This window comes from Marmota monax, unplaced genomic scaffold (assembly GCF_021218885.2).
Source record: "Marmota monax isolate L192 unplaced genomic scaffold, Marmota_monax_Labrador192_F-V1.1 WCK01_AAM20220418_F8-fsc00001, whole genome shotgun sequence".
Classification (NCBI taxonomy): Eukaryota; Metazoa; Chordata; class Mammalia; order Rodentia; family Sciuridae; genus Marmota; species Marmota monax.
In genome coordinates this window covers 20644512-20668392 of record NW_026693777.1, presented here as the reverse complement: position 1 = coordinate 20668392, position 23881 = coordinate 20644512, and the positions used below count along the sequence as shown (strand labels likewise).

The 23881-nt window shown below is 35.6% G+C and overlaps 1 protein-coding gene across 11 annotated transcripts in view; it reads left to right on the top strand.

Annotated features, from left to right (window-relative positions):
• The window catches only part of Fut8 (fucosyltransferase 8), a 337433-nt gene that overhangs the window by 253913 nt on the left and 59639 nt on the right, over nucleotides 1-23881 (top strand). For all 11 annotated transcript variants that reach the window (XM_046461672.2, XM_058584583.1, XM_058584587.1 and 8 more), the window contains one exon: nucleotides 11864-12101. In XM_046461672.2, coding sequence (XP_046317628.1) covers nucleotides 11864-12101 — 238 coding nt within the window. The remainder of the gene's footprint in view (nucleotides 1-11863; nucleotides 12102-23881) is intronic.

Sequence of the window (23881 nt, the reverse complement as noted above, 5' to 3'; positions counted from 1 at the left end):
TTACCAATATTATTCTGTTGTATATGACTCTTGAATCTGGGTTACACATTTTCTAGAGACCACCTGAAATACCCAGAGATGTCAGAAAACTATCTCAGAGATCCTTAGTAGAATAAATGATCCTTAATTGTTTGTTGCTTTCTGTGGATTAATAGACTTTCCATTTTTAAAAAGTAGTTTTAAAATGCTTGACACAGATGTGTAGGGAAATTATAACCAAAAGTTTCTAAGATGTAAAATTCAGCCAGTTGCTTCTTTACTCATCAAGATAACTTTCCTGTTCTTTACTATATAGTAACTATTTGCATTTGCTGTCATGTGTCAGTACAACAGTCTATAAACTATGTGTCTTGATATCTTTTCTCCATTAAGTTTCCACACTTAAATTTTACAGAACAGCCATAGAGAAATTGGGTTCTTGAAACACTTGGTAGTCTACTTGGGCCTGAGCTATTATATTGTCCTTACTACTTGCAACAGATTGTTCTTTGCTACAGGAATGTAAAAAATACCTCCATACCATCTTATTACTAGAGAAATATTCTCATTTAATATGCTAAAAATAGTATAGTAATTTACATTCTTGGCTTTTAAAAATGAAAAGGCTTTTGACTTTCTTTTTCATGGTTATTATCTATGCCCAAAGTCTTCATTCTAATTACCACAATGCAGTGCTTCACTTCTCTTATTTACTTTCTTACTTTCTGCTTTAGTTTTGAAAATAATTTTAGAAAAATAAAATTGGATTATTTCCAAAACATCAAAATGCTTTCATCATACTATTACGAATCTTTTCTTCATTACCAATACAAAACTTGATACTGCAAATATTTTTAAACAAACAAAGCAAAACTGCTTATGGTCTTACGCTTAGAGCACAATAAAGTTTAACTTATCTGGCCTGATGCATTCTTTTGTTTTACTGAGCTCTTCATTGGGACCATCTATGTCTTAACTCTTTCCGGTAGAAGGAAAGTTCTTAGAGAGGAGCTAGAATGATCCTCTGGAGCTCTGATTCTTAATCCTCAGCACAAAGTATTCATAGGTATGTATCCAGATATTCTATAAGCCTATGCTTCCTTGCATTTTATATGGAAGACATCATGGAAGAATAGAGAAGGATACTGGACAATGGATTTGAGAAACCTCAATTCTATAGTCTGGCTTGCCAACTACTAATTTATTTTTGTGATTGTGTATATCCCCCATCCCTTAAATAGGTTTTTGTTTTTGTTTGGTTTTGCTTGCTTGTTTGTTTTGCAGTGTTGGGGATCGAATCCAGAACCCCATGCATGCAAGGCAAGAAATCTACCACTAAGCTACACCACCAGTCCAAAATAATAATTATTGAGCATTTACATTTTGCAAGAGATGCCTAGAGATGTTGTTTATTTTGACTAAATTTTTCATTTGTCAGTTTAGCCTTTTTCACAATGTTTTTGGTCGTAGTTACTCTGGACAGGTAAGTGAAGGAAATTACATTGTGGCTGGGAAATTAGTACATTTATAAGACTTTTATGTGTGTGTAGGGAAAATCTTCCTAAATACTCATAGGGGGAAAAAAGTGATGTGGAATGGAAATGTAGCTCATTGACCTTAGGTGCCATCCCCAGCACCAAAAACATTTTTAAAAAATCAAAAATTACATGTATCCAGTATGAAATAAAGTCTGGTAGATTATAAGGATAAATAAAATAGTATGTTTACGTTAAATTTGAGCATATACATCTCATTTAGCCTCATAGTGTCTCTGAGAAAGCAGGGTAGATCAACAGGGAAAGGTTATAGAGGGAGGTAATTTTTGTCTCCACTTTAAATTAGCAAATTCAAAGAAAATCACACAATTGAGTTCATAGCAGATTGTAAGCCTCTCTGCAGTACTCTATCATTAGAGAATATTGTCTCAAGTAGTTTTGTCAGATTTTCCTCCTGTTTCTAAAACTTATCATTGCAAGGAGCTGGAATATTGATGAATCTAACTTTAAGAAAACTCCTTATTTAAAAAAAACCCAAAAACTACCTTTCCTATCCTCTACTATCCCCGCTCCCCTCCCCTCCCATCCTCTCTCTCTACCCCATCTACTGTAATTCATTTCTCTCCTTTTTTTTTTTCCCATTCCCCTCACAACCTCTTATATGTAATTTTGTGTAACAATGAGGGTCTCCTTCCAGTCAGTAATATGGCATCATGTAAAAATGTGGATGTGTAACCGATGTGATTCTGCAATCTGTACTTGGGGTAAAAATGGGAGTTCATAACCCACTTGAATCTAATGTATGAAATATGATATGTCAAGAGCTTTGAAATCTTTTGAACAACCAATAAAAAAAGAGAAAAAAAAGAAATAATAATTAAAAAAACTAGCATTGTCACTGATTTTATTTTTTTATTTTTTTTTTCCTTGGTACCAAGATCTTTTTTCTTTCTTTTTTTTTTTTTAATTTTTTATTGTTGGCTGTTCAAAACATTACATAGTTCTTGATATATCATATTTCACACTTTGATTCAAGTGGGTTATGAGCTCCCATTTTTACCCCATATACAGATTGCAGAATCACATCAGTTACACATCCATTGATTTACATATTGCCATACTAGTGTCTGTTCTGTTCTGCTGCCTTTCCTATCCTCTACTATCCCCCCTCCCCTCCCCTCCCCTCCCCTCTTCTCTCTCTGCCCCCTCTACTGACATTCATTTGTCCCCCTTGTATTATTTTTCCCTTTCGCCTCACTTCCTCTTGTATGTACTTTTGTATAACTCTGAGGGTCTCCTTCCATTTCCATGCAATTTCCCTTCTCTCTCCCTTTCCCTCCCACCTCTCATCCCTGTTTAATGTTAATCTTCTTCTCATGCTCTTCGACCCTACTCTATTCTTAGTTACTCTCCTTATATCAAAGAAGACATTTGGCATTTGTTTTTTAAGGATTGGCTAGCTTCACTTAGCATAATCTGCTCTAATGCCATCCATTTCCCTGCAAATTCTATGATTTTGTCATTTTTTAATGCAGAGTAATACTCCATTGTGTATAAATGCCACATTTTTTTTATCCATTCATCTATTGAAGGGTATCTAGGTTGGTTCCACAGTCTTGCTATTGTGAATTGTGCTGCTATGAACATCGATGTAGCAGTGTCCCTGTAGCATGCTCTTTTTAGGTCTTTAAGGAATAGACCGAGAAGGGGAATAGCTGGGTCAAATGGTGGCTCCATTCCCAGCTTTCCAAGAAATCTCCATACTGCTTTCCAAATTGGCTGCACCAATTTGCAGTCCCACCAGCAATGTACAAGTGTACCCTTTCCCCCACATCCTCGCCAGCACTTGTTGTTGTTTGACTTCATAATGGCTGCCAATCGAACTGGAGTGAGATGGTATCTTAGGGTGGTTTTGATTTGCATTTCTCTGACTGCTAGAGATGGTGAGCATTTTTTCATGTACTTGTTGATTGATTGTATGTCCTCCTCTGAGAAGTGTCTGTTCAGGTCCTTGGCCCATTTGTTGATTGGGTTGTTTGTTCTCTTATTGTCTAATTTTTTGAGTTCTTTGTATACTCTGGATATTAGGGCTCTATCTGAAGTGTGAGGAGTAAAGATTTGTTCCCAGGATGTAGGCTCTCTATTTACCTCTCTTATTGTTTCTTTTGCTGAGAAAAAACTTTTTAGTTTGAGTAAGTCCCATTTGTTGATTCTAGTTATTAACTTTTGTGCTGTGGGTGTCCTATTGAGGAATTTGGAGCCCGACCCCACAGTATGTAGATCGTAGCCAACTTTTTCTTCTATCAGACGGCGTGTCTCTGATTTGATATCAAGCACCTTGATCCATTTTGAATTAACTTTTGTGCATGGCGAGAGAAAGGGATTCAGTTTCATTTTGTTGCATATGGATTTCCAGTTTTCCCAGCACCATTTGTTGAAGATGCTATCCTTCCTCCATTGCATGCTTTTAGCCCCTTTATCAAATATAAGATAGTTGTAGTTTTGTGGATTGGTTTCTGTGTCCTCTATTCTGTACCATTGGTCCACCCGCCTGTTTTGGTACCAGTACCATGCTGTTTTTGTTACTATTGCTCTGTAGTATAGTTTGAAGTCTGGTATCGCTATACCGCCTGATTCACACTTCCTGCTTAGCATTGTTTTTGCTATTCTGGGTCGTTTATTTTTCCATGTGAATTTCATGATTGCTTTCTCTATTTCTACAAGAAATGCCGTTGGGATTTTGATTGGCATTGCATTAAACCTATAGAGAACTTTTGGTAATATCGCCATTTTGATGATGTTAGTTCTGCGTATCCATGAACAGGGTATATTTTTCCATCTTGTAAGATCTTCTTCTAGGGCTGGGGATGTGGCCAAGCGGTAGCGCGCTCGCCTGGCATGCGTGCGGCCCAGGTTCGATCCTCAGCACCACATACAAACAAAGATGTTGTGTCCGCCGAAATCTAAAGAATAAATACTAAAAAAATTAAAAAAAAAAAAAAAAAAAAAAAAGATCTTCTTCTATTTCTCTCTTTAGGGTTCTGTAGTTTTCATTGTATAAGTCTTTCACCTCTTTTGTTAGGTTGATTCCCAAGTATTTTATTTTTTTTGAAGATATTGTGAATGGAGTGGTTGTCCTCATTTCCATTTCAGAGGATTTGTCGCTGATATACAGGAATGACTTTGATTTATGCGTGTTGATTTTATATCCTGCCACTTTGCTGAATTCATTTATTAGCTCTAATAGTTTCTTTGTAGACCCTTTTGGGTCTGCTAGGTATAGAATCATGTCATCTGCAAATAGTGATAATTTAAGTTCTTCTTTTCCTATTTTGATGCCTTTAATTTCTTTCGTCTGTCTAATTGCTCTGGCCAGTGTTTCGAGAACTATGTTGAACAGAAGTGGAGAGAGAGGGCATCCCTGTCTTGTTCCAGATTTTAGAGGGAATGCCTTCAATTTTTCTCCATTGAGAATGATGCTAGCCTGAGGCTTAGCATAGATTGCTTTTACAATATTGAGGTATGTTCCTGTTATCCCTAGTTTTTCTAGAGTTTTGAACATAAAGGGATGCTGTACTTTGTCGAATGCTTTTTCCGCATCTATCGAGATGATCATATGGTTCTTATTTTTAAGTCTATTGATGTGGTGAATAACATTTATTGATTTCCGTATATTGAACCAGCCTTGCATCCCAGGGATGAATCCTACTTGATCATGGTGCACAATTTTTTTGATATGTTTTTGTATCCGATTCGCCAGAATTTTATTGAGGATTTTTGCATCTAGGTTCATTAGAGATATTGGTCTGTAGTTTTCTTTCTTTGAAGTGTCTTTGTCTGGTTTAGGTATCAGGGTGATGTTGGCCTCGTAGAATGAATTTGGAAGTTCTCCCTCTTTTTCTATTTCCTGAAGTAGCTTGAAAAGTATTGGTATTAGTTCCTCTTTAAAGGTTTTGTAAAACTCTGCTGTATACCCATCCGGTCCTGGGCTTTTCTTAGTTGGTAGTCCTTTGATGGTTTCTTCTATTTCCTCAATTGATGTTGGTCTGTTTAGGTTGTCTATATCCTCCTGACTCAATCTGGGCAGATCATATGACTTAAGAAATTTATCTATGCCTTCACAATCTTCTAATTTATTGGAGTATAAGGATTCAAAATAATTTTTGATTATCTTCTGTATATCTGAAGTGTCTGTTGTGATATTGCCTTTTTCATCCCGTATGCTAGTAATTTGAGTTCTCTCTCTTCTTCTCTTCGCTAGCATGGCTAAGGGTCTGTCGATTTTGTTTATTTTTTCAAAGAACCAATTTAGTTTTGTCAATTTTTTCAATTGTTTCTTTTGTTTCGATTTCATTAATTTCAGCTCTGATTTTAATTATTTCTTGCCTTCTACTTCTTTTGCTGTTGTTTTGCTCTTCTTTTTCAAGGATTTTGAGATGAAGTATGAGATCATTTATTTGTTGGTTTTTTCTTTTTTTAAGGAATGAACTCCAAGCAATGAATTTTCCTGTTAGAACTGCTTTCAATGTGTCCCATAGATTCCGATATGTTGTGTCTGTGTTTTCATTAATCTCTAAGAATTTTTTAATTTCCTCCTTGATGTCTTCTATAACCCATTGATCATTCAGTAACCTATTGTTCATTCTCCAAGTGATGTATTCTTTTTCCTTCCTTCTTTTATCGTTGCTTTTCAGTTCCATTCCATTATGATCAGATAGGATGCATAGTATTATCTCTACTCCTTTATATTGTCTAAGAGTTGCCCTGTGACATAATATATGATCTATTTTTGAGAAGGATCCATGTGCTGCTGAGAAAAAAGTGTAACTGCTTGATGTTGGGTGGTATACTCTATATATGCCAATTAAGTCTAGGTTATTAATTGTGTTATTGAGTTCTATAGTTTCCTTATTCAACTTTTGTTTGGAAGATCTGTCCAGTGGCGAGAGAGGTGTGTTGAAGTCTCCCATGATTATTGTATGGTGGTCTATTAGACTCTTGAACTTGAGAAGAGTTTGTTTGACGAATATAGCTGCACCATTGTTTGGGGCATAAATATTTATGATTGTTATGTCTTGTTGGTGTATGGTTCCCTTGAGCAGTATGTAGTGTCCCTCTTTATCCCTTTTGATTAACTTTGGCTTGAAATCTATTTTATTTGATATGAGTATGGACACTCCTGCTTGTTTCCGAAGTCCATATGAGTGATATGATTTTTCCCAACCTTTCACCTTCAGCCTATGTATGTCTTTTCCTATCAAATGCGTCTCCTGTAGGCAGCATATTGTTGGGTCTTGTTTTGTGATCCATTCTACCAGCCTGTGTCTCTTGATTGGTGAGTTTAAGCCATTAACATTTAGGGTTATTATTGAGATATGGGTTGTTCTTCCAGCCATATTTGTTTATTTCTGTTACTAAACATGGTTTGTTTTCCTCTTTGATTATTTTTCCCCCCTTTACTGTCCTACCTCCCACTGTTGGTTTTCATTGTTATTTTCCATTTCCTCTTCCTGTAATGTTTTGCCAAGGATGTTTTGAAGAGATGGTTTTCTAGCTGCAAATTCTTTTAACTTTTGTTTACCGTGGAAGGTTTTAATTTCATCTTCCATCCTGAAGCTTAATTTCGCTGGATACACAATTCTTGGTTGGAACCCATTTTCTTTCAGTGTTTGAAATATGTTATTCCAGGATCTTCTAGCTTTCAGAGTCTATGTTGAAAGATCAGCTGTTATCCTGATTGGCTTACCCCTAAATGTGATCTGCTTCCTTTCTCTTGTAGCTTTTAAAATTCTCTCCTTATTCTGTATGTTGGGCATCTTCATTATAATGTGTCTAGGTGTGGGTCTCTTATGATTTTGCACATTCGGCGTCCTGTAGGCTTCTAGGATTTGGGATTCTGTCTCATTCTTCATGTCTGGGAAGTTTTCTCGTATTATTTCATTGAATAGATTGCTCATTCCTTTGGTTTGAAACTCTGTCCCTTCCTGTATCCCAATGACTCTTAAATTTGGTCTCTTGATGTTATCCCATATTTCTTGGATGTTCTGCTCATGGTTTCTTAACAGTGTTGCTGAGCTGTGTATGTTCTTTTCAAGTTGAAATACTTTATCTTCATTGTCTGATGTTCTATCTTCTATGTGTTCTACTCTGCTGGTAGTATTCTCCATTGAGTTTTTAAGTTGGTTTATTGCTTCCTGCATTTCTAGGATTTCTGTTTGTTTGTTTTTTATAACCTCTATCTCCCTGTATAGTTGATCTTTTGCTTCTTGGATTTGTTTATGTAATTCATTGTTGAAGTGATCTTTCATTGTCTGATTTTGCTGTCTGATGTCTTCCTTGAGACTCCAGATCATCTGAAGCATGTATATCCTGAATTCTTTATCTCACATTCCATCTGTTGCAGCTATTACCTCTTCTAACGTTGAGTTGACCTGCATTGCTTGTGGTCCTTTCTTTCCTTGTCTCTTCATACTGTTCGCGTTCCTTTCTACTTGGTGAAACTGTTGTGCTATTGAATTTTCCCCCTATATATTTATATTGGTCTTGTATAGTTGCAAAGTCTCCCTCGCAGGCGCGGGCGGCTGCTCTGCCCCTCCTCCAATTGGGGCAACGTGCCTACCACGCCGGCAGGCCGCTGGGCCTGCTCTGCCGGTCGGTAGCAGGTCCGCCTACCTTGCAGGTGCGGGCGGCGGCTCTGTCCCTCTGCGGGCCGCTAGGCCTGTTCTGTCGGTGGTCGCAGTTCTGCCTACTTTGCAGGCGCAAGCAGCGGCACTGCCCCTCTGCAGGCCTCTGGGGCTGTTCTGCCAGTTGGTCGAAGGTCCGCCTACCTTGCAGGCGCGGGGGGGGGCGGCTCTACCCTTCCTCAGGCCACTGGGCCTGTTCTGTCTGTCGGTTGCAGGTCTGGCCTGTTCTGTTGGTGGTCACATTTCCGTCTACCTTGCAGGCGCGGGGGGAGGGGGCAGCTCTGCCTCTCAGCAGGCCGCTGCTCCTCTTCTGCCGGTGGGTCGCAGGCCCGCCTACCTTGCAGGAGTGATTGGAAGCTCTGTCCCTCCGCGGGCCACTGGGCCTTTTCTGTTGGTGGTCACAGTTCCGCCTACCTGGCAGGCGCGGGGGGTGGGGGGTGGCTCTGCCCCTTATCAGGCCGCTGCTCCTCTTCTGCCGGTTGGTCGCAGGCCCGCCTACCTTACAGGAGTGATTGGAAGCTCTGCCCCTCCGCGGGCCACTGGGCCTTTTCTGTTGGTGGTCACTGTTCCGCCTACCTGGCAGGCGCGGGGGGTGGGGGGCTGCTGTGCCCCTCAGCAGGCCGCTGGGCCTGCTCTGTGGGTGGTCAAAGTTCTGTCCACCTTGCCGGCGCAGGGGGAGGGGGCGGCTCTGCCTCTCAGCAGGCCGCTGCTCCTCTTCTGCCAGTGGGTCGCAGGCCTGCCTACCTTGCAGGAGTGATTGGAAGCCCTGTCTCGCCGCGGGCCACTGGGCCTTTTGTGTCGGTGGTCACAGTTCCGCCTACCTGGCAGGCGCGGGGGGTGGGGGGCGGCTCTGCCCCTAAGCAGGCCGCTGGGCCTGCTCTGTGGGTGGTCACAGTTCCGTCTACCTTGCCGGCGCAGGGGGAGGGGGCGGCTCTGCCTCTCAGCAGGCCGCTGCTCCTCTTCTGCAGGTGGGTCGCAGGCCCGCCTACCTTGCAGGAGTGATTGGAAGCTCTGTCCCTCCGCGGGCCACTGGGCCTTTTCTGTTGGTGGGCACAGTTCCGCCTACCTGGCAGGTGCGGGGGGTGGGGGGCGGCTCTGCCCCTCAGCCGGCCACTGGGCCTGCTCTGTGGGTGGTCAAAGTTCTGTCTACCTTGCCGGCGCAGGGGGTGGGGGCGGCTCTGCCTCTCAGCAGGCCACTTGTCACTGATTTTAAAACGGAAGAAAAAATTCCTCTCCTTTTACCTTAAAAATACCAATTCATTTTTTTCCAGAGTTTTATACTGGTGAGCCTAATCTTATGTGAAACACAAATACTTTTTTTGTTTCTCGCTGTCCTTGTGTTTCTCTGGATTTTTTATGAACAACAACATCCTTTGAATTTTTTACACATTTAAGTATTAAGTATTGGCAAAAACTAAATACTTGGGCTGTGGCTCTGAACTTTGAGGATTTCACTTAGTGTTATCATTCCAGTCATTCAGTTTCTCTTCTTCACCTTGGAGTGAAGACTTATCATTTCAGAATCAAGCATAATGGTTGTTTCCCCCTTTATTTATGTTACATAGCTATAACCTAACAGAAAATAAATTATATATTCTTCTTCAGCTTTATTTGAGGCACACTAATCTTCATGAATTAAGCCTCTTTCATAAATTGCCTTTTCCTTTCTCTTGTGTCTCGGTTATTGTGCTTAAAATCTTGGGTTCTAATTAAACTCTTCTCTTAAAAAAGACAGTAGCTGTGCTTTTCTTACAAGCAAATGAAACCCTTCTTTTAAGTAAAAAAATCCATATTTTCCAAACTAAAGATCAATGTTTTAATAATTATGTCCCTTTAATTTTTTTCCTTAATAAAGAATATGAAGGACAAATATAATAATAGACTAAGATGTGATAATAAGGGAACCTGGATGGGAGCACTTAGTATTGACTTTGTAATAATTCTAATAAGTGCTAAAAGAAAAAAGTTTATTGAAAAATATATGAACAACAATCAAATTTTTTATCCAAATAAATTTTAGAAATGTTCAAGTACTGTATTTCTCACAAATCATGAAAAAAATCTGACAGATGTCAATGTTTATCTACTTTTGTGACAAACTGAGTCAATAATAAAGCTTTGGACTAGTTCAAGAATGGCACTTACTCCCAGGATTCCTTGTATGATACTGTGCGAGAGTAAATAATGTGGGTCTTCCATTCCCACTTGACATCACACTATTCTTTTCTAATCTTCTGTGGCTATACCAACAAGACAGGGGTTATTACCTTAGGATTCTTCTTGAATTCATAGTCTCATGTAAAGAATCCATAACTACTATTTGATTGTGAAAACAATATTAACCAAATCTTGCTGAAGTTTATCAGGGCTGTCTCGGATTCATAAGGGCTTTAACTATGAAGTTTCTTGATGATATAGGTTATGCTTTGATCCAAATAAATAAATAAATACGAGCAGCATGCTATGATATATTTGTCTATGAAAGGTACCTTTTCTGAAAGTGACTTTATTGCATTATCCTTCAGAATCATTTTTATAGCCTCACTATGCTACCTTTTGTAAGCAAGTTTGTACTTGACAGAACAGATGATATCCCTAGAATGTAGTTGTAGATTTGATGCTTTATTCAAGGCTTAAGTAAATTGAGAACTGATTTTTCCTTGCTATGTTGAGGGGAAAAAAAGAGATTCTGCTCCTAGAAACACTCATTCTTTTTTCCCTTGTGAACCAAACAGCCTGGAATCCTTCTCAGACTAAAGAGTCCTTGTCAAAAATATGCCTGTTAAAATTGTTATTAGGAAAAGGTCATACAAATTAGAACAGAATTGAAACTTTAGAATGGAGAAAAAATAATTCTCATATTAGCTAACCATTTTATAGGAGAGCATAAAATTAGCAAAGTGGACCTCCCAATTAAAACTTGTCATAACACATAACACATTCTTAAAATAACCAGTATAAAACAAGTTCTATATTCAGTTGTGAGATTACTAATAGCTACCATTAAGGTTGATTTTTTTCCCCCTTACAGCTCTTTGATATTTTGTTGTTGAATTCAGATATCCCTTTACTCAGTACCTTTTACTTCATAATGGAGCAGTAGATTTTATTAAAACTTGGAGATAGATGGACTTAATAGATAAATTGTAATTTTCATGTAAGATAATTTTATCACAGAGAGTAAGCTCAGAATGCCAAAGTGCTGCTGGAATACATAAACTGTTTTACTTCTTTCATTAAGATCTCAATGTTTACAACTTTTGGGTTCAGAGTTGCACATTCTAGAGACAGAGTGAGAGAAGGGTTGTTGTTGTTTAATATAACTGCTTAATTTCACTTTTGTTTAGTGATATTTTCAAAGTATTTTTGTCACTGCACTCTCCCTGAATATGCATGTACATATGCATGTACATTTATTGGATTTTTGATCCTATAAGAAATACACTGAATCAGGGGCGGGGCTCATAGAGTGCTCGTCTAGCATGTGCGAGGCCCTAGGTTTGATCCTCAGCACAATATATAGAAATAAAATAAAGATATTGTGCCAACTACAACAACAACAACAACAACAAAATATTTTTTTAAAAAAAGAAATACACTGAATCAGTCCTGGCTTCTTATTATTTTTGCTACTTATCACTTGTGAAGAAAAGTTGACCTCTCTCTACATTTATCTTCATCTTCCTATCTTTTTCTCTTTGACAGAATCCCAAGGACTGTAGCAAAGCCAAGAAACTGGTGTGTAACATAAACAAAGGCTGTGGCTATGGTTGTCAACTCCATCATGTGGTCTACTGCTTCATGATTGCCTATGGCACCCAACGGACACTCATCTTGGAATCTCAGAATTGGCGCTATGCTACTGGTGGATGGGAGACTGTGTTTAGACCTGTAAGTGAGACATGCACAGACAGATCTGGTGTCTCCACTGGACACTGGTCAGGTAAGGAGCTTGTACAGCATGTCAGGCCTCTGGCATGATCAAATTATCGATTTCTTTTGTTTTTTTAAATATTTATTTTTTAGTTGTAGTTGGACACAATATCTTTATTTTATTTATTTATTTTTATGTGGTGCTAAGGATCGAACCCAGCCCCTCATACATGCTAGGCAAATGTTCTACCCCTGAGCCATAACCCCAGCCCCAAATTATCAGATTTCTAAGTATAATTTTATGGATCATAGTCATCTTTTACTCTGGATCCATGAGTGCTTACATTATCCAAATAAAATCCAGAAGAACAGTATTTTATTTGGAAAGTATTTTATGATCTATTTCATTTCCCATATTCATTTCTGTTTAGATTAATAAAATTACTTGTGTTTTTTCCAAGGAGTGTAATTTAGTATTTTAATAATGATGATGATACAGGTTTTGCTTTTTAGGGTTCTTCTTTTAGGGTTCACTGTTGAACTAATTTGATCTTCATAATTATTCTACAAAATAGACCCTGATTCTCAGATGTTAGCATGACTGGAAGATTTGTTAAAACATCAGTTTCTGATTCATAAAGTCTGAAGTGGAGCCTGGGTATTTGCATTTCAATAAAATTTCCAGATCTCTGGACCACACACTTAGAACCATTGAGGTAGACTGTGCAGATAACTTAGGTATCTCCATTTTATTGTTGAGAACAGTGAAACCTAATTTGTTCATGAGATTTTAATTTTAATAGGAAACATTTGATGAAGAATATTGTGAATTAAAGTACTATGCCAGGCATTCTAAAGAGTCAAAAGATCATTTTTAAAATTTCCTTTCTCTTTAAGGAAATGGAATTAAAGGGACTAGACTATAGATAGAGTTTCTTACGGCTAGTGTAAGGCTCTTTCTCTATAATCTTGATCTAAGGTTGAGCTACCTTTGTTTTAAAATCCTTCCTCTATCATGTAATCTTGAACAAGTTACTTAACCAGGCCTTCAGTTTCCTTACCAGTAAAATGAGAAGTAATAATATTTTGTTTCATTGAACTATTTGTAGCATTAAATGAAATAATATATGTAATGCATTTACTACAGTACCTGATGCAAGAGTTCTAGTAACTGTTAGCTACTATTAATAGTCTTTATTCATTTGAGTTCCTGCAGTGTAGCAGATACTGAGCTACGTCATTAGTATAAATGCTAAGCAAGGAAATACACTGTTTCTGTACTTACATCTTGTAGGAAGTCAAATATTTTTCAAAAAGATGAGACAATTTAATTAATATCATGTATCACTGGGCTAAGAACCTTTTTTCACAAGTTACTGTAGATATGGAATAGAAAGCTATGTCATTGGTAGTGAGTATCTTTGGTATAATTCCTGTGGAATTGTGTGTGCATGTGTGTGCGCGCGCGTGCGTGCACACTTTTTTACCTTCTTTGGAAAAAAATTAATTAATACCTGACTTTCACAGACATGTCATGAAAATTAGGTAATTTCTTTAAAATACTTAGGATTGCTATAAAATGGCCCATATGGATTAAAAGTATTATCTTGTAATGTTTGCTTTCCATAGGATGATTTAGAATTCTTATCCTCTATATCAACATATTTTTTTATTTGTAATTCACTTCATTTTTAAATTGAATCTCTTAATTTAGAACCTTGCTGAGTTTCAGTTTTGAGGTTATGTCTTCTACTCACCTGGACTATAGAGTTTATTGTTAATGCCAACTAATTCGGTGTAAAAAATTAGGAAGATAATAAATTTGTACAGCAGGAAAAGCAGCCAATCTGTCACTATAACTGTTTTAATTTCTTGGATAGTTTAAACTTCTTTATATAAGTTTATAGCCAAAGTAGGACAGGGTCCTATATTTTATTGTTTCTAGGGAGAGGCATCTTTTTGAGTGATAATCAGTTAATAGAAAAGAAAAAAGGAAAAAAAAAATCACACAAACAACAACAACAACAACAACAAAAAACCTGGCCTCACTGAATTTATCAGGTTTTAGTATATAATTTGGCCCTACCTGTATGCTACAAGTGGTTAATTTGTTTATTTTATTTTTAAGGCTTTCTTGTACATTTTGTAGTTTTTAGTGACAACTATAGGATGTGAAGATTAAAAATGGCTTCAACTTCAAACATTCAGAATTTCTTAATGTTACAAGTAAACAGGATCTAGAAACCATCCTTCCTTTACTCACCTGTAATTCAAGGCCTAGTTGAGGTAAATGAATTATCCAGGGTCTTACAGACAGCTTGCACATGCAAGGACTCTGGTTAGCACATTCACTTGTACTTACCTCTTATCTGAGTCCCTCCCAATAAACTTGTGCCATATACCTTACCTAGCCAGAATAATAATTAGAGTTATAGAAACTGCCTGGAATGTGTAGGAACTAAATAAAATAATATTTATATCCTTTCCCCCTATGTTGTAACTTATTCCAAACCTTCCCTACAACTTCCTGTATTAAACAGTTGTAAGTTGTATTTTCTTCTTGGTCATGGTGTAGTTCCTAATGAAAATCATTTTATCATGATAACATAAAATTACAATTTTAAATTTAAATAGATTTTTTTGTCAGCATAGGTATTGGGTAAAATCTTTTTTTTCATGCTAATGAAGTGAATTATGTTAAATAAACTAGTGATTATTTTTAATATGCTTGCAGAACTCATCACAACTAAAATAATTTACATACTAATCTTATATCCAAAAAAGAGATGTATGTTTGACCTTAGAAATTTGAGCTTAGAAATTTTTCTTATTATTTCAAAAAGTATTGTTGCCATTTATTTCTGTTTGTATATATATTCTTTCTTTCTGTCTCTCTGTTTCTCTCTCTCTTTCCATATATATAATCTTTTAAAGAATTAACATGTTTCCAAGATAAAGAAAGCATAAGCTTCTTGACAGTAATTCTTCAGTTAGCTGTAAATCAACTGTATCTCTTATTGTGTATCTCTTATTGTTCTGACTTGTACAAAGAATCTTAGGGTATTTCCTTTGGAAGCACTGTCATGATATTATTATTTCATGCACACTTGATGTGATATGCCTGAGGTGTAGAATTCAGTGAATCTTGTTCAAATATGTAACTAGTATAAGAATTTTTATGCATATAATCATTTTCGTAGCTACATCATACTTTGTTGTAGGTTGACTTGTTTTTCTCCTGCATCATTTTACAGTTGTAAAGCCATCTCCTGTATAGTAAGTAATTTTTAAGTGAAGGAAAATATTTAAGATTATGCTCCCAATTAAAAATAATCAGTCTTTCCCATCTCCTATAGATGTCAGATATATTGCTAATATAAATATATTGCTAATAATAAAATGATAAAATGATTGGTTTGTTTTTCTATAACACAAGATGCATTCTAAATTTGAACTAATTACATTTAGAAGTTTCCTGATTCTTCCACATAGACTCCTTATGATAATTCAGAATGGTAGTCTTGCCTCTATATTTAATGGTTTGAAGTATCTTCAAAAATTATTGATTTGTTTTTTAAAATATATTGACTGTTTTAGGCTATGTGTGACTACCAGCTGTCAAAATGCTTTTTCTAGTTGATATAAATGCCCTTGAATAAATGATTTAATGATAAAGAACCCCAATTATTTAAACTCAATTCTCTACTGTTTTTCTCCCCCACCTTATAAAAACTGAAAAATTATTCATGTTAACAAGTAGTCAACACTGTCTAGTTTGTCGTTTTTTTCTCTTGTTTTTCTCTTATCATCTCAGTAAATATGTAATAAATTAAACTGAATTATTCAATATAAGAAATAAAATTAGCAAACGAACTAGTTGTAAGAAATTGTTTGGTGCCCTAGAGAATAATTAGAGTTATAGAAACTGCCTGGAATGTGTAGGAACTAAATAAAATAATATTTATTATCCCTGGTAAATAATGTTATAAATATGGTAAACCTATAACCATTTTTTTTTTTGTATTTACTTGTCTAAACTGCATTGTTCCTTTCCATGCATCATTTCAAAAAGGTTTTGGTAAAAGAGTTCTATTTGACATCCTTAATATTTATATGGAGGGCAGTTACAAAATAAGAATAATTGAATAAAAACACTTGTCATATGTCAGACACCCTGCTGGACTACACGAAGTAGATAGATACATTCCCTCCCTTGTCAGGGGCAATTGCAGATGAATGAATGAACAATGAAAAAATGCTCTGATAATGTTATAGCATGGATAAGTTAAGAGTACTCTAAAACACATGTCTACAAGTATTTGGAGTTCTTTGGGAAGAAGTCATTTCTAAGATGAGACCTTAAGTATAAGTAGTAGTCAGCCAGGTAGGGACATATGGTGCATCTCTCTACCATAGAGCTATAATCACAAGGGAGAACATTTAAGAGCCATAAAAGGTATTTAAATGACTTCCACATAAAGTTTGTTTTCATTGTATACATTTGGTCCTCAAAATTTTAAAACACAACCACAATACTGAACTATATATATGATTATAACATGCAACAATAGGAGAGTTATCCTTTTATTCTAAGAAGAAAATCAGGTCTTCATAAGAACTTCATGTACAGTTTTTCCTTTTTAAAATTATAATGTTAAATGGAAAAATTAAAAGAGATCCAGAGAAGAAAAAAAAAAAAAAAAACTCCTGTGAATAACTTCTAGACACTGGACTATCTCTGTGCTGCATAAGCTCACCATTTAATCATAATAAAATTCTGGAGCCATCATAGTCTCTCAGCAGCAACATTAAGCCTCCAATAGTTCTCAGTATGTTTTCGATCCTGACATACCAGAGAGAGAATATATACTCCTACCTATAATGGTGGCTCTCTATAATTAGTGATTTTAAAATTATTTTTGTTGTGAGAATGAAGCAGCAGTGCAGATATAAGAGTTGAAAATTCTAAGAGGGTTCTCTGTCCTATACTACTTAAGAATTACTGACTTAGACAAGTATCACTGGAAGTGCATAAGAACTTTTGATTTAACCTTGATAATTTTTTTAGGTGTGTTATAGTATTTGTGTATTTTTGTTTCAGGAGTTTAAAATACTGACTACCCATATGTCTCAGAAGGAATCAAAGCTGCTTTATACCATGACATTTCCTTTTTCTTTATTTCCACTTAAGAATGTAGAAAGAAATGCATGAAAACCCAAAAATGTGTATATAGGAAGTGGAAACTATTGGTATTATAGCCTTGCTCCTAGTGAGCCTACATTCTTGCACATAATTGCTGCCACCAGCATGGCCATTAATTCAGATGGGGAATAGGGGATGAAGAAAAGACACACAAACACACATACAGAAAAAGCTGGGGCCTGATAGGCAGCCAAACCCTGTTGGAGTTTGATTACCCAGAGCTAGTTCAGCACATTTATTACATAGGTTTTGTCATCAGAAGGTTATTTGTGAGAAAGTTTTAGCAAAGCAGGCAGTCTAAAGGATGCAGGGAAAATTATGAGACATGGAGGTCATCTTTTTATGCCCAGAACTCTTTACCCCTGCCCAACCCACCTCCTGTGAGTTAGTGCCTGAGTCCACGGTTCCAACTGATAGAGCTGCATATCTTTGTAATATCCTCCTTGGGCTGGTATCACCATAGCAAATGGGCCATCTTGACCCGCACCTTTGCATGGGAAGTTCTCAGTGCAAATGCAGCCATGAGGGAATCAGTCACTGCTTTCCACATAATCATAGGTATTTGTTTCCATATTTATCCTACAAGTGTTTCTCAAATTGAATAATGAGAAAACCTGGGGAAAGTGAATCCAAGGTTTGCAAGATGCCAAGATAAACATGGTTTGTTTTCCTGAACTATCAATTTTGTTTATTGGTAGGTAAGGTAAATCATTTCAAATGGCATATATGATTATTTAAAATGAAAACTTGATAAACCATCAAATTTGAACTTATGTAGGACAGGTTTCTTACGAGTTTACTCTCCTCTGTTATTTTGGGAATATTTTGGTTTCTATACCTGAGTTTTTTAGCTGTTTATTTTGTGTTTATATGTGGCAATGGGGTTATTCATTCAGTGTCAAGCACTTGACCAGAACACATTAAATGCAGTAAAAGAAACAAAACTTACCTCTCCTGTATCTCCTTCCTTTCAAATCTCAAAATATTACCCTTCAAGCTATATGAGACACTTTTGTTAAACCATAGATTTTGGTTTTTTAAAAATCTATTGCTAATTATGAATCTTTTAGCAATATATTCTCCTTATTAAGACAGGGGGTTCTGGCAGAATGAGTTCAGAGATAAAAAGAGGTGTGATTTAGGAAGAAGCAATACATAATTAGAATTAAAGTCACTGTGGGGTAGATATAGTTTCATTCAAGAAGTTTTTTATTTTATTCCACTGAAGTCTATTTAGAATCTATTCAAGGTTGCTAGAGCTAGAAATAAAATCCAGATATTCTTATTTCTTATAAGATGTCTGGGCCACATAGACTTGATTACTATTTCAAAATTATGAGTGTTTTTGTAAAGACTGATAGGCTTTTTATGTTATTGATCTTTTCCTTAAAAGACTTTGATATAAATTGAATTATTAAAAACAAGTCACGGGTTGGGGTTGAAGCTCAGTGGTAGAGCACTTGCCTTGCATGCCTGAGGCACTGGTTTCAATCCTCAGCACCTCATAAAACTAAAATAAAGATATTGTGTCCATCTACAAGTAAAAAATTTTTTTAAAAATCAAGTCACAGGCTAGGATTGTGGCTCAGTGGCAGAGCGCTTGCCTCTGGGGTTTGATCCTCAGCACCACATAAAAATAAATAAAATAAAGGTATTATGTCCATCTACAACTTTAAAAAAATCAAGTCATGTTTTAAACATTCTAATTGAGCTATGTTGGAAAGGATTAGATTTATCCTCCACCTCTTTTCAAAAGTGTTCCTTTTAATTCAATTAAAGGTTATTCTACTAATAAAGTAGGCTTTAAAGTAATTGCAGGTTGTATTTCCTAGAAGAAAGAAATTGCAAGCCTGGGGATGTAGCTCAATGGTAGAACATGCCTCACTCACCTAGAGGCCCTGGGTTCTGTCTCCAGCACCACAAAAATAAGGGAAAAAAGCAGAGAGAGGGCAGGCAGGAAAGAAAATTAGATTACTGTAAGTCAAATTGATTTTTTTCCAAAAGATTGTATAATTAGGGTTATTATAATTCCTGTTCACAATTTTTTTGGGGGGGTATGCCGGGAATTGAACCCCCCAGGGGCACTTAACCACTGAGCCAAATCCCCATCCCTCTTTGTATTTTATTTAGAGACAGCAAGGCCCTATTAGCAATCCAGAGAGACCCTAAGTTGCTGAGGCTTGCTTTGAACTTGCAGATCTCCTGCCTCAGCTACCTGAGCTGCTGGGGATTACAGGCATGTGCTACCATGCCCAACTCCTGTTCACAATTTTGTTGTACAACTTTTTAAAAATACAGCTGCCAAAAGGTACAACATAAATATAGTGAACATACTTATATTTATGCTTTTTAGTGAACATACTTATATTTATGCTTTTTAATTATAATGTTTCAAGAAAAAATAAGTAACTACCATAAACAAGGGAGTGCACTATTCATTCAATTAAAGAATTGAGTGTTTCTAGACGTTGTGGGGGATAGAAAGATAAATAAGACCCAGTCCCTGGCCTTTAGAAATTGGCCACTGAGTATATGAAGACCCATACATCTAAATATTTTTTAAACATAGGACATGTTAAGTTCCATAAAAGGAGATATAAAGTCTTATGGGTCATCAAGAGTATAGAGATAAACTTTCTGGCTGAAGAAATTAGAGACTTTATGGAAGGATAAGCTAAGCATTTATTTAGAAGGCATCATCCGTAAGGATAGATCAGTGCTGTTGATTTAGAGCCAAAGTTATTAACTGTGTGACTTTGGGTAGCATTTCTTAGCTTCCCTTTTCTATGTACCTTACAGGGTTCTTATAAAGATTCAAAGTGATAATGTATTTGACAGTGCTTTATATATTCTAAAGCACCCATATGTTTTTATTACCCCTTTAGTTTCATGGGAACAAAGCAAAATAACAATAATTGCATAATTGGGTCATAGGATTTCAGCAGGGCTTCTTTTGAGAAAGGTTAACAACCAAAATTAATGAAACTCAAAAATATTGATGGATTTAAAAATACTCATTCAGAAAGAGAAAGAAAAGAGGAAACTTACGATAGAGGAGCAAAATGAAGATGAAGTTGATCATCCTCTTTACTCGTCCTCCCAGGGAGAGCCAGCTGTGGCTCTCTAAACTCCCCCATCCCAAAGAGAATAACTCTCCTCTTCTCTATGGAGAATCTACATCCTTTGGAAATGTCTTTCTATTAATGCCTAGATTGAATTAAGAATATGATACCTACATTTTAAAATGACATAAAGTCCCTATTTCAGAGGAAAGATTACAATTTTGTGGCTTGATTTTAGAGGTATCTGTTTTTATTACAAATGTGTTAATAAGTGGAAATTTATTTGATTCAGCTGTTGTTTTTTATTATATATCTGTGTCATGGTTTATATATTGCCTCATGAGGAACATTTAGATTATCTCACATTTGGCCATTATGAACAGTGCTATAATAACCATTTCTGTGCATGTCTCCTTGTACATGTACATTAGTTTCTCTAGGGATGTGCTTACCAAACTTTTCTCACATCATACTATATAAAAGATACTTTTACTGCCCATATTATCACCTTTGTGAGGTGGCATATAGTAAAACTAGAGATCTCTATGAGTATATTATATATAATTTTATATCATGTTTTATATCATGTTATATATAAAATCAACAAACAGGGTTGACAGACTATGGTCCTCAGACCAAATTTAACCCCTGACTTGTATTTGCATTTTATCAGAGCACATCCATGCCCATTTGTTAACATTTTGCCTATGGTTGCTTTCACACTACAGCGGCACAGTTGAATAGTTGTTAACAGAGAATTTGTGGCCTGCTATATTAGTCAGGGTTCTTCAGAAAAAAAAAAGAATTATTCTTTGTGTCTGTGTGCTTTTATTTAGAAAGTGATTTATTACACATTATTGGCTTATGTGATGGTGGAGGCTGAAAAGTCCCATGATCTGCCATCTGCAAGTTGGAGAACAAGGAGAGAACCAGTGGTATAGTTTGAAGGTCTGAGGGTCAGAGGGCTGATGATGTAGATTCCAGTCCAAGTGTGAAGGGCTAGGAAACAGGAAGCCTGTGTACAAAAAAAAAAAAAAACAATGGTCTGAAGATTCTCTTACATTTTCTTTCAAAAGTGTTATAGTTTTAGCTCTCATATTTCAAGTCTATGAGTCCTCTAGTATTAATTTTATGTATAGCATAAGGATTGAAGTAATTTTTTTATTCAGTTATTCCAGCCTTAGCTCTTGAAAACCTTTCTTTTCCCTATTGAATTATCTTGATACTTTTGTCACAAATAAATCCACAATGTATGGATCTATTTCTGGTTTCTTCATTCTGTTAAACATATTATGTTCTATTTATATCTCTCTCTCCTTATACTTCAAATTTTTATTGGTCTTCAAATATTTTGTGTCATGGTAAGTATAAAGCTGACATATTTCTATAAAAGTGTTCCTATTAAGTCACAGTAAGTAGGCATTTCTTGAACTTGTCTACATATGCCTATTCCCTCTATGGGAAAATTATTTTACTATCCCTTTTGCTTTCAGAATCTGTCTTCTTTTAATCCATCTTCCATAATACCATCAGAACGACATTTCCATATATGAGTTTCTCTCTTAAAATCCTCACAACTGCTTAGTATCTAGAGACACTTTACGTAGAATATAGGAAATAAACCCTTTCATATATACTGCCCACTTCTCAAAATAGATCCTGTACTCAATCTCACCAGTTCATCTACAAATGTATTCCTTAAAAGTTCTGTACACATTTATTGCTATACCAGGAACATGTAATATCTTCTTTCTAAATGATCTCACAAAATTCTGTTTATCTTTTAGTATCATTTTCTTTGAGTTAGTTCCTTCCAGTTGACCCCATATTTTTACTTATATACTATATTTCAATGGTGTGTTTATGTGTCTCTTTGACCATATTATGAGTTCTTTCAGAAACTCATCCTATTTATTTTTAAATAAATAAAAAATAAATATTTTTGTCTCCTTGTGCCTAATCATACTGGCCAATAGCTTTTACTCAGTGTTCTTTTTTTTTTATTAAATTGCCTACAGCAGGATGGTCCTTGAAAATTTTTAATCTGTTTTTAAATGTATCAAATAAAGAAAATATAGGCTAATCTATATGATTCACAGATTTCTGGTGAGGAACAAATGAGATAATACGTATGAAAATATTTGAAAACTGTTTTTGAAAATATGATGGCCTATCATTGTTTCTGACAAAATTCTATTTGAATTAACTTCTGAGGTATCTTATTATGACAAGTTTTATTATGATAAAATTTCATATTCACATTTATATTGATTAAAATAATCCTAATATTAAAAGACTGTTTAAGATTTTTTTTATTTCTAATATTTTCCAATGAAACTGCAAATAGCCAAATCTAAAAATACTCATTTAAAAGTACTTTATGACACAAATGGTGTGAAAGTACTTTGTGTACAATCGGTGACTTGAAAAATTGTGCTCTATATGCATAATATGAAATGAATGGCATTCTGCCATCATGTATAACAAATTAGAATAAATAAATAATTTAATAAAAAAGAAACAATTTTAATTTAAAAAATAAATAAATAAAAGTATTTTATGGACTAAATAAGGCATTTTCTTATACAACATCTCAGATGTCTGAGTTTCTTTGAATATCTTCAATTTTAGTTAACACTTATTGAATACTACCCTATTCAGGCACTATGGAAAGAATCATACTACATATAGCAATAGCTAACATTTAGTGAACCTTACTATGTAACACCACTGAGAATTTTGCATAATTTATCTAATTTAATATTCACAACAAACCTATTTTATTCATATTTTATATAGGTAAGCAACTTGCCAGAGGTAATACAGCTTCTAAGACAGAAGACTATCTCATGAGGCAAAATGTGGTTAGTGTTGCTACAAATAGCATTTTGAACTGGTTTTGGCAGAGTTGTAAAATGACCAGAAATCTTTGCTATGCAATTCTGTACAGGTATTTGACAGATGATGATAAAAATGTTATGTGCCTATCATAGTAGGTGCCAAAATATTAGAGCTCTTGGGCATTATTTGCTGAACTGGATGGAAGAGAGAATTAAACCATTTGCTTCTCAGCCTTTAGTCAAATGTGACTAAAAAGTTGGTTTTGATAGCCAATTATATTGCATTTTTTTCAAGTAAATAAAAAATAAATCTGATACCTTTAGATAGGGCAAAGGGGAGGGAGAGGTATTGGGGTAGGAAAGATGAGATGGACATCATTACCCTAAGTACATGTATAAAGACATGAATGGTATGAAAATACTTTGTGTAAAATCAGTGACTTGAAAAATTGTGCTCTATATGTGTACTATGAATTGAAATTCTGCCATCATGTATAACAAATTAGAATAAATAAAATTTTCTAAAAAATCTGATAGAGGCTGCCTTTAAGTTGTAGAAGTGTACAAATGATAGTGTTTTCATTAAATAAACCTTGCATTTTATATTCATTCTTAACTGTCATTAAATAGGGAATACTTTATATTTGCTATAATTGCAATTTGTAATAGATTCTTATTTAAAGGAATTATTCAGCATGTAATTGTTTAACACGTTTGCAATAACTGTGGAAAACAGTGCAACCAC